This window comes from Mercenaria mercenaria, chromosome 12 (genome assembly GCF_021730395.1).
Source record: "Mercenaria mercenaria strain notata chromosome 12, MADL_Memer_1, whole genome shotgun sequence".
In the NCBI taxonomy this organism is placed as follows: Eukaryota; Metazoa; Mollusca; class Bivalvia; order Venerida; family Veneridae; genus Mercenaria; species Mercenaria mercenaria.
In genome coordinates this window covers 40,145,563-40,160,073 of record NC_069372.1, presented here as the reverse complement: position 1 = coordinate 40,160,073, position 14,511 = coordinate 40,145,563, and the positions used below count along the sequence as shown (strand labels likewise).

At 33.1% G+C, this 14,511-nt stretch overlaps 2 protein-coding genes across 2 annotated transcripts in view; both read right to left on the bottom strand.

Moving 5' to 3' along the window:
- Window positions 1–438: 438 nt before the first annotated feature.
- Window positions 439–6,075, bottom strand: LOC123533959 (BTB/POZ domain-containing protein KCTD7-like). The gene is made up of 2 exons (XM_045315958.2): window positions 5,630–6,075; window positions 439–5,175 (listed from the first exon to the last, which is right to left on the bottom strand). Exons 1-2 carry the CDS (start codon window positions 5,801–5,803, stop codon window positions 4,468–4,470), a joined length of 882 nt encoding a protein of 293 aa, XP_045171893.2. The 5' UTR covers window positions 5,804–6,075; the 3' UTR covers window positions 439–4,467.
- A 1,391-nt stretch (window positions 6,076–7,466) lies between these two features.
- Window positions 7,467–14,511, bottom strand: part of LOC123533958 (carboxypeptidase D-like) — a 58,683-nt gene continuing 51,638 nt past the window's right edge. The window contains exon 20 of the mRNA XM_053519807.1: window positions 7,467–14,083. Within this exon, the coding sequence (XP_053375782.1) occupies window positions 13,830–14,083 (254 nt within the window). The 3' untranslated portion in view covers window positions 7,467–13,829. The remainder of the gene's footprint in view (window positions 14,084–14,511) is intronic.

Here is a 14,511-nt window from a genome sequence, read left to right as displayed (position 1 = left end):
ACAATTCATGTTATAATTTTTATTCTTTAGGGTGAGTTCAAGATGCATGATGAATGACAATGATTATATTGGATTTTCTAGAAGTTCAAAAGTTCAGTTGCACACACTGTATAAATGTTGTGGAATTTCCATTATTCTACCTGTCTGACTGCATTTATTATTCAAGCAAACAAGGCGAGCTTCATTTATTATTCATACATGCTAGAACTGATCAATTTCCTCTTACATGTAACAATCTAATGAACTGTATTTCAGATGTCTGAAGGTAAAAAACAAATTTGATTCTTCAGCAATTACTCAAAATGCAACTGAATAATTATGGACCACAAACTCTTAACATGGACATCTTACTAAACCTCAAAGTAAAAGCGAACCTATTGTACTTAGCCAAGATTATTTTATTTAACTGTGTCAACAAAAAAACAACAACACTTATATTAGTATCTATCTTTTATTTCCGCCTCTAATACACAAGATCAACAAGTTAAATGTTAGAAAAATAAGTTTGACAGCAACTACAGTAACAATACTGTTCCCTTTACAAACAAAATAATATAAAATTGCCTTTAAGAACATTTCTAAATCACATACTTTGTATAAAATGGAAGGTATGCACATACATACAAGCTGGCAAATGTTATAAAAATGATAAATAATAAGGATAAGCTAAATATGAAGATAAAAGCCAAATTTTTAAGGTTCTCATCCATATGAATCAGATTGCCTTATACAGCCCATGCTAATGACCCGATTTAGTTCATACTCTCACTAAACAATCTTTGTGACAAGATCCCCATATGACCTTAACTTTCAAACCTTAACCTTTAGCATGCTGGCGGCAATTGTATCTGCCTTTGCGATCAGTGCAGACCAAGATCAGCCTGCACATCTGTGCAGTCTGATCATGGTCTGCACTGTTTGCTATTCAGTCAGTAAATTTTCAGTGAACACCCCTTCGAATAATAAATGGTATTGTCCAGATTGAATGATGGACCAGTCCATTTAAGAAATTTAGCAGGCTAAAGGTTAATAAGCAACATTGCTTACAAAACTGACCCAATTTAGTTCATACTTAACACTCAACAAACCTTGTGGCAAGACCTACAAAATGACCTATATACATATGACCCTGACCTGTCTGTATGAACCAGATTGCCTACAGCACACATTAATGACCCAATTTAGTTCATATTCACTCTCAACAATCCTTGTGGCTAGACCTACAAACTGACTTTTATATGACTTTCACCTTTAAAACTTAAAACCGCAAAAAAAAAGGTATAAGAGGTATAAGACCCAAATTCATATTTTAAAATCTGAATAGTAACTCCATAGCATGTGTGGAGTTACAAGAATAACGTGTGTGTGTGTGTGTGTTTGTGTTTGTCCACGAAAAATGCTGGATGTTTATTTCAACAAACGACTGTAACAGTTATACATAACATTCAGTTGTGAACTGACTTCTGCAAACACATAATTATAGTTTATACATTTTGTAAAGTTAAATTCATTTGATGAGGATTTTCTACATAAGTTAGTATCTAAAAATAACCTATTTTAGTTTAAGATGGTCACGGTATATCTTTAATAATTTGTAGATGATTACACATCTTACAGAGAATGTACTAATCTATTATGACATTTCTGTATAAATATATAAACAAGATTTTCTTATCAACTACATCCCTGATGAATAAACAACAAAAAACTAGATGCCCACGGACAACATGTCGAGCCCGCCAGCTGTCAAAAGGACTAGGAGTTGCACATGACACCCTGTCTTATTGAGGCAAACATTTATGCCAAATAAAAAAAGATTGCAAAAAGTTACAATATAAGTTATTTATAGTAACAACGAAGGGAAGTAAATCTTTAAAAAAACCTAAGTCCACACAAAAATCCTAACCAGTAGAGAGAGTTCAAAATACACCTCAAAATTGGATGTAACATGCATATTGTACTACAGAAAAGTGGTCTTGATTTTTCCCTACAACCAGCAATAAAAAAAGTTACAATATAAGCTATTTATAGTAACAACAAAGGGAAGTAATTGTAGGTTCTTGCACATGACACTCCGTCTCATGATGGTGAACAATTGTGCCAAGTTACATCAAAATCCCTCCATGCATGAAAAAGAAATTCTTCGGACAAAGTCATTCTTGTATCTGACCTTTGACCTCTTAAGTGTGACCTTGACCTTAGACCTAAGGTTCTTGCGCATAACACTCCGTCACATGGTTGTGAACATTTGTGCCAAGTTACATCAAAATCCCTCCATGCATGAAGAAGAAATGCTCAGGACAAAGTCATTATTGAATTTAACCTTTGACCTCCAAGTGTGACGTTGACCTTTGAGATAGGAACCTGCGGTTTGCGCGTGACACTCCATCTCACTGAGGTTAACATTCAGGCCAAATATAAATGAGATTGCTCCATGCATGTCAAAGTTATGGTCCAAACAAACAAATCCGGACGGACGCACGCACGCACATACACCGAACAACCATTTGGACAACTATGTCTTCGCTTCTGCAAGCAGGCTCGACAAAAAACCCATTTGAAATGTATGTGGAAATATTAACCCTTATCATGCTGGACACGACTGATTCTGCCTTTGCGACCAGTGTAGATCATGATCAGCTTGCACATCCATGCAGTCTGATCATGATCTGGGTTGTTCGTCATTCAGTCAGTATCTTTTTGGAAAGCACCCCTTTTAACAGTTAATGGTACTGTCCAAACTGGAAGGTGGACATGCAAGTTCGTTATAGAAATTTAGCAGGGTAAGGTTTAAGAATTATAGAAACTGTTTAGTGTTAGAAAGTGCTTTAAAACATGTAAACGGGATAAAATATGGATATTTAACCCTTAACCAAAACAGGCCTTTGATTATTATGACTAGGACAAAATTCTGTTAGTACATCCTTCCAAAAAATATCACAGACAATGACTATGAACAATTTCATTATTTGCTATGTTCTAAGCTAAATATTTCACATATTAAGCACATATAATTACGGACAGGTTCCTACTATGAAAATTCATCATTTGAAATAACCACTCCGTCTTCAACAATTACTTTTTATATAAAATTTAAAATAAATAAATATGTAGACCACATTTCACATTTAACAATCAATGAAACATTTCAACAATTTAAGAAATATTTCACTTTCAACAGTTAACGAAATATTTCACATAAACATTTCAAGCACGTATTTAAAGGGGTTCAACGATTACTCTTCTTGCATTAATTTCATATCAAATTTAATATTAATAAGCATTACCAGTAGTAAGTAAACATTTCAAAACAAAATATGATCCAAACATGTCGTGGTTTTCAAGGACTGGTATTGTTTTGAACAAATTATTCAGTACCATGTAATTTCATTAACTGATATACCTGATAAGTGAACAGTCAGGTCTCTGAAAGCAGTACATGAATTAACGTCTCACACCAAATAAGAAATAAGTAGGTTGAGGTTATGTTTACAATCAAAGTGTTTTAAAAGTGCTTGGAGGCCACATGCTTTCTTATACTTTAAACAGCCGAATGTGTTTTGTATCAAGATGGTAAAATTCTACATAACTGCAATTTATTCCTTAACTTAGCTACATTATTTTCTCATTCTTTCATATCTTCATATGAATTAATAATTTATTTGCACATGTTGCATCACAACACATACTACATTGAACAGCTTTCAACAAAAATATTAAAAAGTTTGATACCTGTATACAATCCTAGTCAGTCAAGCCCTGTGAGCTCTGAAATGTTTTGTCTTTTGAATAACAAGATTTGCTGGAATTTAAATGAACCAGCTGCATACAGTTAACCTGCCTTAATATTACACACACTTGCCTAAAGCAGGTTTAAGAATGTTAATTTGGGAAATCAGCTGCTTAAGCCTTAAGCAGCCGATTTCCCAAATTAACATTCTACAGTAAAACCTGTCAAAAAGCAGCCAGCCAAGCGAGTGGGAAAAAGTGGCTGCTTAAAGCAGGTAATTTATAGAATGAATGACCATTCTGGAAAATGAGACACTGGCTGCTTAAGACAGGTTGGCTGCTAAATAGAGGTGACTGCTAAAGCAGTTTTTACTGTATTCTAATTTCAATTTGTCTTAAACAGCCCCCTGCCTTCAGCAGCCGGTTTGTCCCTCCTATGAATGGCTGCCTAATACAGTTCTGACAGTATACCTAACTATGCATATGGATTGTTAACATTGCAACTTTAATACCAACTACTTCTTTTGAAAAATGTTGATAATAATAATGCCAGTAACACAGATCTGGGTATTTTCGTTTCTGTATTAAAACCCGTAAAGAAATCTATCTTGAATACAAATGAAATTTCTAGTAAGCCATTTGAGTATTAATGAAACAATGAGTATTAGCCTGGTGAAAAAATGCTGATTTCCACACACTATGATGAATGCATACTACACATTGAAGTTTTTTTTCTATTCACATCAATATTGCTAATCTATACACATACTTCTGACAACTTTGTCCGTGATAGTATCTGCATTTTTTCTTCACATCATGAGGTTTCACATTAAATCCATCATCAATTAGGTCATTTTCCAGACATTTGATAAATACTGCCTCATCAACAGGAGCATCCCATGGTCCACACTTGATATGAGCGGATTCAACTATACATCCATGATTTGGATTAAATGTGTTCACTTTTGCTACAAATTCAGACTTGAACGCATAAATTATAACCTCTCCAATTTTAGTAAAGGTGGCATTCTCCATTGCTACTTTTATCACATTTTCTTTAATTTCCTCATAATTGGGAAACTGTGACTTGTGAGCTTCTTTGACACAAAGGGAGACAACTGGTGGCATGTAGGTTAGTTTTTCGACAAGTTCATGAAGTCCATAGTAGCTTGCCTCTCTATACAGTGGAATAGACTGCTCTCGTGGTGGTAGTAAACCGTTTCTGAGAAATTCCAGTAAATAGCCAAACAAAATTCCGTTGGAATCGAGGAAGAAGTTGCCGTCAGCATCTTTGTCAACTTGGTATCTCCCACTGAATAGAGCAGAGAGCATGGAGTCGGGATATTTCTTCAATGTTGACAGTCTTGTTACATATTTGATGCCACCAACATTAAGTGGTACCACAGATGGAAACTGTGAAACACTGCTGTTTATAGAGCTGTAGTTCTGTAAATGAAAAAAATAGCTTTGATGCTGCAAACTTAGTTTGGAAAAAGTTACAGTATTGTAAACATGATAAATTCTGGCAAACTTTCATAAAAATGGCCAGACTTATGTAAAGTATAAAAAAAAAAAATGTAAATGATATCATATTTCAACTTTAGGCTTACTCGTAAATTCCAATAATGCATGTACAGTAACATACTCAATTAGACGAGGCATATTCCTAAATGAATAACCTACAGATAAATTGACAAAAGTCGTATTAACAACATGAAATCCTACAATTATTTTATATAAACTAAGACAGCTAGCATATACCATTCTTTTTGGAACTCCCATGCTGGTTAGAATCAACACAGTAAAATCAATCAATTCCCACCACTCACTGATTGGCCACTGCAATTAGCACCCAATTACTGAATGAAACAGCAAGTTGTTAAACATGTGAAGTACTTACATCAATACATCGTTTGATAGAGGCTGTGTCACCACTCACATTTAACACAGAATTCGGGCTCAGTGACCTAGCTGGGCTGACTGCATTCTGTCTAGGTCTGGATCTTGGGGCTGGTCGAACAGCTTTGATATCAATTTCTTCCACAGAACTATCGCTAGAGTCACTGTCATTCATTTTAGAACTTCTTTCACATACCTCAAAGGAATATAGCTAATCGATATTGACAACAACTGCCATAAATAAACAAGAATCAATTCACGTTACACTGATGCAGTTGTCAATCATAACGTCACGGGTCGCTAATTGTGAATTGTTAGATCTACACGTCTGTGAGAATTGCAATGTTATACATTTTGACCCCTTAAAGTAGTCTCTACTGCTGATCAATTAAATTGCAAATAGTTTTGTTAAACTACAATACGTGGGCTGAGCGCAAAACTATTGTAACTGTATACGCTCAGCCCTCGAATATTACACTGTAAAACTATGCAATTCTAAAAAGGCATTTCTTTTGATCTTGCATCCCTCTATATTATCTATATTGTTCAACAACAATACATTTTGGAGACATGTGCTGCTCTAGTCAGAGAAAACTTGTTACAGTTTTAAATCAACATTTTTCTTATGTTCATACAGCAACTAGTATATTGAAATTCAGTTATCTAAAGCAAATCAAATCCTACCATATTTTACAAAGAGATATGTGTTTTTTGTGGCAACTGAAATAGATCTACCAGAAAAAAAACAACTATGCACCATGAAAATAAAGGTGTGTGTTTATAAAGGCAGCCGCCAGCGGCTAGGGATTAGGTGCATTAAGAAACCAAGAATGTCAAGTTAAGTTACTTTCCAGTAAAGTCATTTGAAACAGTTTCTAAATATTCGTGTATGATAAACATATTTCATTGCATCAATGACATGAAAAATATACACTCCACCATACTGCTTTCCTTACGTCATGTCTCTAAATGCATTCACTGACTTAGTTTAAAGCATTGTAAGTCTTGAAATAGTTAAGATAATTTCTTCAACTTTTCAGGTTTGAATGGTAAAAGAATGTTCTTCATGAATATTTTGTTATCTCAATTTAGATTGTTGTGTCTGTCATGGAATGGCCCAAATACTGTACTAGGATCTGCCAAAAACACCAGGAAGGATATGAACAGGATAATCACCTTTTTCATTTACAACCTGCTTTCTTGGAACTATAAAAATAAGAGTTGTTCAATGACAGCGTGTTTGACATAAAATCGTTCAAATCATATTTGGGATTTTCTAGTTGAACGGGCTTACATTAAAAACTTTAACCAAGCTAAAATTTTTGATGAAAATATAAGCTGTTATGTAACTTGTCCTGCTAGGTGATCAAATGATGCAAAAGACATGGCAGTAAATAAATTTCAAGGGCTGATCTATTAGATCTTCTTTTTTTCACAGAAATAAAAGTTTCACTCTCAGCCCTCAATATGTGAAGTTTCAAAGCATTAGCAAGCAGATTTTGAAACCTGCTTTCATGTGAAACATTTGTGATGTAAACCCAACACAGATATCGATGCCTACAAAAAAGCTCTTCACTTAAATTTAAAAAAAAAAAAAGAAGTCTGGAACAGAATCAATAACTTGACGAATATCAATTACTTTATATCAGAGATTGAACTCAGCTGTTGGCAGGACAAAACTTGAATTCAAGATTTCCATAAATGAGACATGGTAAACTGACAGATAATCAATCTGATAAGGTTTAACCACTGCTTTTGTCATAGCTGCAGTTCATGTAAGGAACCTATTTGTGTAACTACAAACTGTCACCGAAAAGTGAAAAACAACAACAAGTAGCTGGAATGAGCAAATCATTTATTTCAGTAACAACACATTTATACTGTAATAAGTCAATATTACAACAGGTGAAATGAAAAATCAGGGCCTAAATTCATCAATATTCTCTACCAGAAGCATTATTAGGACCTGAAGCTGCAATTTCCCGACAACGTGTCTAATTCTAATGCAAATTAGTAATGATCATTGTGTAATGTTGTAACCAGATGTGTCTACGATACTTTAGTAAGCATAGACATCTAGCTTGTTAGATTATCAATGAATGTGGGTCCCTGATTCTCAAAAGTAAATTTTCCTATAAATGTGACAAAAGAAGCAACAGAATTTTGCCAAAATAACAATCAACAATATATATCTACAATTAAATTTACATATAATTGCATAGGCTGACAATACTGAAACATGTTCGTATATTGTGCAAATAACAGAGACATGAAATATGGAGAGGAAGTTTCAAACTTATTGTCAATTCAAACTTACTTATATGCTGATATACATTAAACTTTGCCACAGTATTTTAGTAGAAAATAGAATTTACATTTTTAGTCATAATCACAGGGAAAATTTGGTCCCTTTCAAATGTTATTTGACAACAAATTTAGGGGAGCGATAGTCTAGTGGATAAGCTCTCTGCCATTCAACACGGTTGAATAGGTTCGAGCCCCACTGGGGTCAGTACTGGTATTTCCAGGAAGTGGACCTAAGAGTGGTTCAAAAAAGCTTTAAGTTTTCATCGCAATAGAGCTTAAACAAATTAGTATAAACTAAAACTAACAAATTAGTGTCTACCTTGCTTGTTATTTTTGAAAAAAAATGTTAAAGGATCATATTTTATATATTATTCCTATTTCCTACAATAGAACAAAATCTTAAACAATAAACTATATCTATATATAAAGAAACTCTCAAACATCAAAACAGAAACTTCATATAGAGGAAACATGATCCTGAACCAGTGATGTACATGGAAACATAAATTGGCACTTGAAGGTGAATATATAATGAATGAATGACATAGTACCTACACCAACAAAACAACCTAATTCTACTTCTAATTATGCATAAACAATACATAGGTCAATATTTGGTGTTCTAACGATTATAAAAGTGCAAAAAAAGCAATACAGCTTTAAAGTACACACTGGGTAAACATCTGATACAGAAAACAAGAAAAAAAACAGCAGTGCAGTGAATATGTTTCCAACACTATGGCAAAATAAAAATTGTGTTGATATCGAGTATTGCAAACTATGAAAACAATTCAGCTTCTTCACAATTTCTAGATATTTAACTACGGAAAAGCTAAGCTACTTGCAGATATACTGTCCCACTTAGAATTCAAAACATATCTATCCAGTATAATTTATACTGAAATTATATGTAGACTTTTCTTATAAAGCAAAGTGTTAAGCTATGAAAATATTCAACATGTATTACATAGATTCAGATCCAAATTCAATCATCTTATAGCTTGATAATAGGCAATAAAAGCATATAGAAAAATAATCTTTTCTTCTTTAAAAAAAAAAGTACCCTGATTCTTAATATATACATGAGAAACTTAAGACCTCATACATGTTTTCAATAAGCAAGTGCATTTACTTTACGATAATTCCTTGCCAAGTAGCTCACTCACATAATACAAATTAGCAAGGCACCGTCGTAATATTTCTAATTTAACCCAATTAAACAGGTCCAGATTGTTTCCAACTTCTCAACTTAAAGGTTTTTACTTCCAAATCATGGGTATCATTACAGAGATTAACATCAGAATACCATGATTTAAAAAAAAAAGAGGATGACATTGGAGGAATGATTAAAAGGGATCTAGTTCATAGTCTTGCTGTAAAAAGCAAAGTACACCTGATATCTATATTTTTTTCCTTTTTTTTAAAACATAATTTACAGGATGGCGAATCACGTGATCGTGTACATCATATCGCTATTCCGCAAAGAAGAAATTATCAACAAAAGTCGTCAGTTCAAATCAATGTAAGTTTTTAATTTCTCAACCAATTTCTATGAAATATATTGCATGCGAAGGAGAAAACAGTATTCTATCTCCCATGTTAATGGTTTCATGCAAAATCGTCGCTAAATATACAAACACCCTGGAAAACCTTTTCTACTCGGCCCGATCGCATTGGCTTATCCACCAAGAAAATGTTATTTTTGACATATATTTTATACAAATCCTGTTCCAGTGGTCAGGTATTAGCAAAGTAAACTTCCAAAGTTTTCTGTTTACTCGAATGAAACATATTTAATACATTCAGGGTATCAGTGAAAGGGAAAACGTGTATTTTGTGAATATGCTAATCCACAAAGAAAACAATTTTACGCTAATCCACCAAGTCATTTTTTTTCAGGAATAGCGATATGACGTACAATGATCACGTGATTCGCCACCCTGAATTTACAACTTTTACACTATGAAAAATTATTGCTGAAAATTATTCCAATAAATGGCTTTACCATGTATTAACATCTAAAAAATGATGCTGGCAGCTGACATAAATCTGAAAGTATATGACTTTATATTATTTCCACATTATCACTCTTTGTCATTATCACTTTATGTCATTACCACAATCACAATTTTCATTCATGCCATGATATAGAAATTATCACACTTCTTGATTTCACAGCAATTCAATATGGAAGACTTAATACTGAGACAGCAGCAAATATGGTATGGCATTACTGATAAGTACTACAACTACCTAGTCACATGTATTTTATCTTGAAATATAGTCTCCCAGATTTCTCTCTGCCTTCTTATGTAATCAAAATATTACAGGAAGACCATTTTGATCTTGTTCTGACAATCTTAATAAAATTTTGATCATCAATATAGAAGTGCATTAATCAATCGTTTTAAAGCAAAGTAGTGCCGATGGATTTACTACATAACACAAGATCAAATTCTCAAAGACTGACTGCATTATTTCATATAGGTCCAAAGGCAATACATGTAGTCAGTGTAACATGTGGAGTTGGAACATCAAAATTTCAAAAACAAGTTATTCAATGTTCTTTATTTATAAAGACTTAAAAAGAAATAAGTAGCATACGCCAACCACTCTGATCGATCACTACAAGATCTATGTCTCTGAAAAAAAATATATTCACACGGTATATTGCAAATAGCTGTATCTTTACTCAGAATAATGACCTGTAAAAGCAAACAATTTTTAGACATCTTAGCACATTTTAGTTGTAATCTTTCTTTGCTGTGAAATAATGAATAAACATGGATTTCTTTGACCTTAAAATGATAAATTTTATTTATGTTTTATTTATGTTTAAATTGTTATTACTATTATTATATTTTTTACTGAAACCAAAAAGTAACACATATTTAATATTAATGTTTGTAAGAAATCACAATTATTGCAGAAGAGAAATATTGGCAAAACTAGCGGCTTTCTCATGAAACTGTTCTAAACTAGCACAGCAAGAATATCAAAGCATTGTCTGTTTTGTGTTGCCACAAGTCTACTGAAATATGGTGAAAAAAATAATTATTAGAACATTTTCTTCTGATTTTCCCCCCAAAATACCCCAGTTTAGATATAATACATTGTCATTTTTTATAACACTTAAGACATAACACTTTTTTCCAGAATACCCCTTTTTTTCAACATGTCTACATTTTCATTTTTTATAACACTTAAGACATAACATTTTTTTTTCCGGAAAACCCCTTTTTTCGACACGTCTACATTGTCATTTCTTTGATTTCACTTAAAATCTGACATAGTTTTAATTCTCAACATCAATGAGTCATGTAAAAACACACAGAATTTCTTATAACAACAAGTCTATGTACATTATACTATATACAGGTTTTCTTCTTTGAAGTTCAACTACCTCTGTCTTCAATACAACACAGAAATAAACAAGGACAATTACCACAGTATTTCAAGATTCTAGCTTATCTGTTATAATATATCTGAATGTCATATTTTTTATCAAGTATCTATACTGCAGAACATTACCACTACATTTTTTTCATAGCTTTTCCCAAGTAAAGGGCAATATGATTAATCAGTTTGTTTGTTTCAGCGTAAGATTGAAATATCTTTCTGGAGTGAACACCAGATAGAATATTTGCCACTTGTGAAAATGTAAGATATGGTGTTCATGAGTGAAAGACATTTTGATCTTACATGTAAAACAAATAAATTTTCTTTTTATTTCATGTTTTGACTAAATTTTACCCATTTTACAGTTTCTTTCACTGTGAAAATACCAGATATATTTCACTCTAATATTTTTGAAAAACTTGTAATAAACTATCTTATTTCATAATGTGAACCTTTCTTATAATGTCAACCCATTTCATAATAGTCAAAGTTGTAGCAAGAAACGCAGAGACTCAATAATTCCAATAACTGTGTCATGGTCCGATGTTATAAAACTAAAATTGGAGACCAGTCTCAAAACACCAGCATCTGATTGGTTGTTTCCAAGAACAAGTTTAAAACTGACCAATGGCAAGGTCTCATTCTGGGACTGGTCTACAAATTTAGTTTTAATCAGCTGTAAAATATCACTAAAAATTACATAATGCTACTGCAAAATGTTCTACAGTATACAGGTGCAATAAGAATACCCAACTGTACATATACCTGGTCAATTAAACATAAACAAAGACAGTTACTTACTGTTAATAACAACTCAGTATATGTATACTAGTTTAAAAAGAAACCAAGAAAAATAATTTGCCGGGAACGGCAATAATGCAGTGAACTGAAAATTTGGAAAAAATAATATATCACTAAACTAATAAAGAGTCAGAGATTCCGTAAATCATCAAATTGTAAATTAGTCCAGTTTTAAGTGCTACAAATGGTTTAAATTACCATGACAATAAAAACATGCAAAATCACAGGATGATTTCCTAATGTATCAAACTATCTGAGATATATTTTCTTGTGAACATTATTTACATTTTTAATACACTAAATTAAAGAGAACAGTTAAACAAGAGTTGTCAATGGACAGCGCGCTCGACTATTCTCAGTGCTTGATAGTATAATATAAGCAATGAGTAAAACTTAAACATTACAATAAGCATATTCTAAGTCCAAAAAAGGGCCATAATTCAGTCAAAATGCTTGATAGAGTTGCCTCCTCCTTTTTACAGACTGGAGTCATGATGGTAAACAAGTATGCAAAATATGAAAGCAATATCTCAATGGACTTTGAAAATATTTGGGGTGGTACGCAAACTTGAACATTTGTGTGACGCTCACGCCGACGCTGGGGCAAGTAGGATAGCTCCCCTATTCTTTGAATAGTTGAGCTAAAAACATATGCAGATTAAACTAAATTTTGGTAATGTTTTAAATAATTTCTGCTAGGGAAGCATGCTATTTCAAGTTAACCACAGAAAACAGCTGTTATAATTATTCAACTGTTACCCTGTAAAAGATGACATAGTAAAAATACAAATGTAAAAGGCACTACAGGCTACAGGTACTGCTTTAACAGTAATGAGATCACTACAAGATCTATATCTGAATACAGGAGAAACCAAACCATACAATAACATGAATATAAGTCAAGCTCTATCTCCTATTTGAGCCGCGCCATGAGAAAACCAACATAGTGCATTTGCGACCAGCATGGATCCAGACCAGCAAGCTCATCCGTGCAGTCTGGTCAGGATCCATGCTGTTCACTAACAGTTTCTCCAATTGCAATTGGCTTTGAAAGCGAGCGGATGCGCAGGCTGGTCTGGATCCATGCTGGTCGCAAATGCACTATGTTGGTTTCCTCATGGTGCAGCTCATTTATTATCTATCTTACTAATACAGGATTATCTTGGAAAGCATATACAAAAGATGTTCTTTGCTGAAAAACTTTAAAAGGAAAGAAAAAAAGAAATTTTGATTCAAAACTTATTGTAGACATGAAAGAACGAGTGAAAAGAACTATGTATGGCAGACTAGCCATTCCCTTAACAAATAATGAATGCCGAGGACAGCTGGTAAATGCAAATGGAAAAAAAAAAATGTCACGAATTGCATAAACTCAAAGAAATTTGGCAAATTAAAAAAATTTCTTTATCCTTATGCACAGAATAAATTTACAGTTTAACACATAAGAATACAACAGTTTTAAAGGTTTCATTTAACCTTGTGCCATAAGATTCAAAAATAAATAAACAAATTTTGAAGTTTTTAATTCCTATACCTCATTGGTATGAACAGATCTTAGAAACAATTTTTCACACTAAATTTTATTATAAACATTATTCTATCTCCTATAATATTATTACGTGTAATACTTTTGTTGAACTTTGATATGTTGCTGGAATGTTAGAAGCGACATGTTTTATTATCTTAAAACTTGACTATGACTTTGCTGATCTTGTGTCAAACAGTTTATGTTCCTCGTTGTCATCTTCTGAATCGGTCTCATCATGATATTCCTGTGTACCATTTGACAGCTGTTGTGATTTTCTGATATCCCCAAATATTTCGTCTTCGGAATCGGTTTCATCAACGTTGAGTCGTCGGAAGCCAACTTTGGAGTAGGGTAACGCTTTCCTGTTTCTAAGGCACAGTATGGCAGTTATCACAAACACCAGTACCAGTATTATTATACCTGAAATATACACAAGTGAAGGAAATATACACAAGTGAAGGAAATATACACACGGTGAAGGAAATACACACATGGTGAAGGAAATATACACAGCAGGGCTAAACCTTAAGGACTGGCCTATTGCCTGGGGCAGGTAAAAGTGGAGTGCGGGCAGGCAAAAAAATCATACTCAGTTGCCTTTCGAGCAAGTGAAATATATGACAGATCCGAAGAAATACAAAAATGTATTTTTTAGAAAATCATCTTCTACTGTTTTTATTGCATACTACATTGTAGTATCTCATCCAATCAGTTGAAATCTCCGTTTTACATTTAAAAATTAGGTTAGGGCAAGTAAAAATATACTTGCCCAATTGGCAAGTGCTCTACAGAGTTTATGTCCAGCCCTGACACAAATGAAGGAAATATATACAAGTGAAAGTCAGAAA

Excerpts from the sequence above, each read along its gene's own strand:
- LOC123533959 (XM_045315958.2), bottom strand. The coding sequence starts at position 5,803 with ATGAATGACAGTGACTCTAGCGATAGTTCTGTGGAAGAAATTGATATC. Across the intron at positions 5,176-5,629 it reads CTATCAAACGATGTATTGAT|AACTACAGCTCTATAAACAG; the intron begins GTAAGTACTTCA and ends TTTCATTTACAG.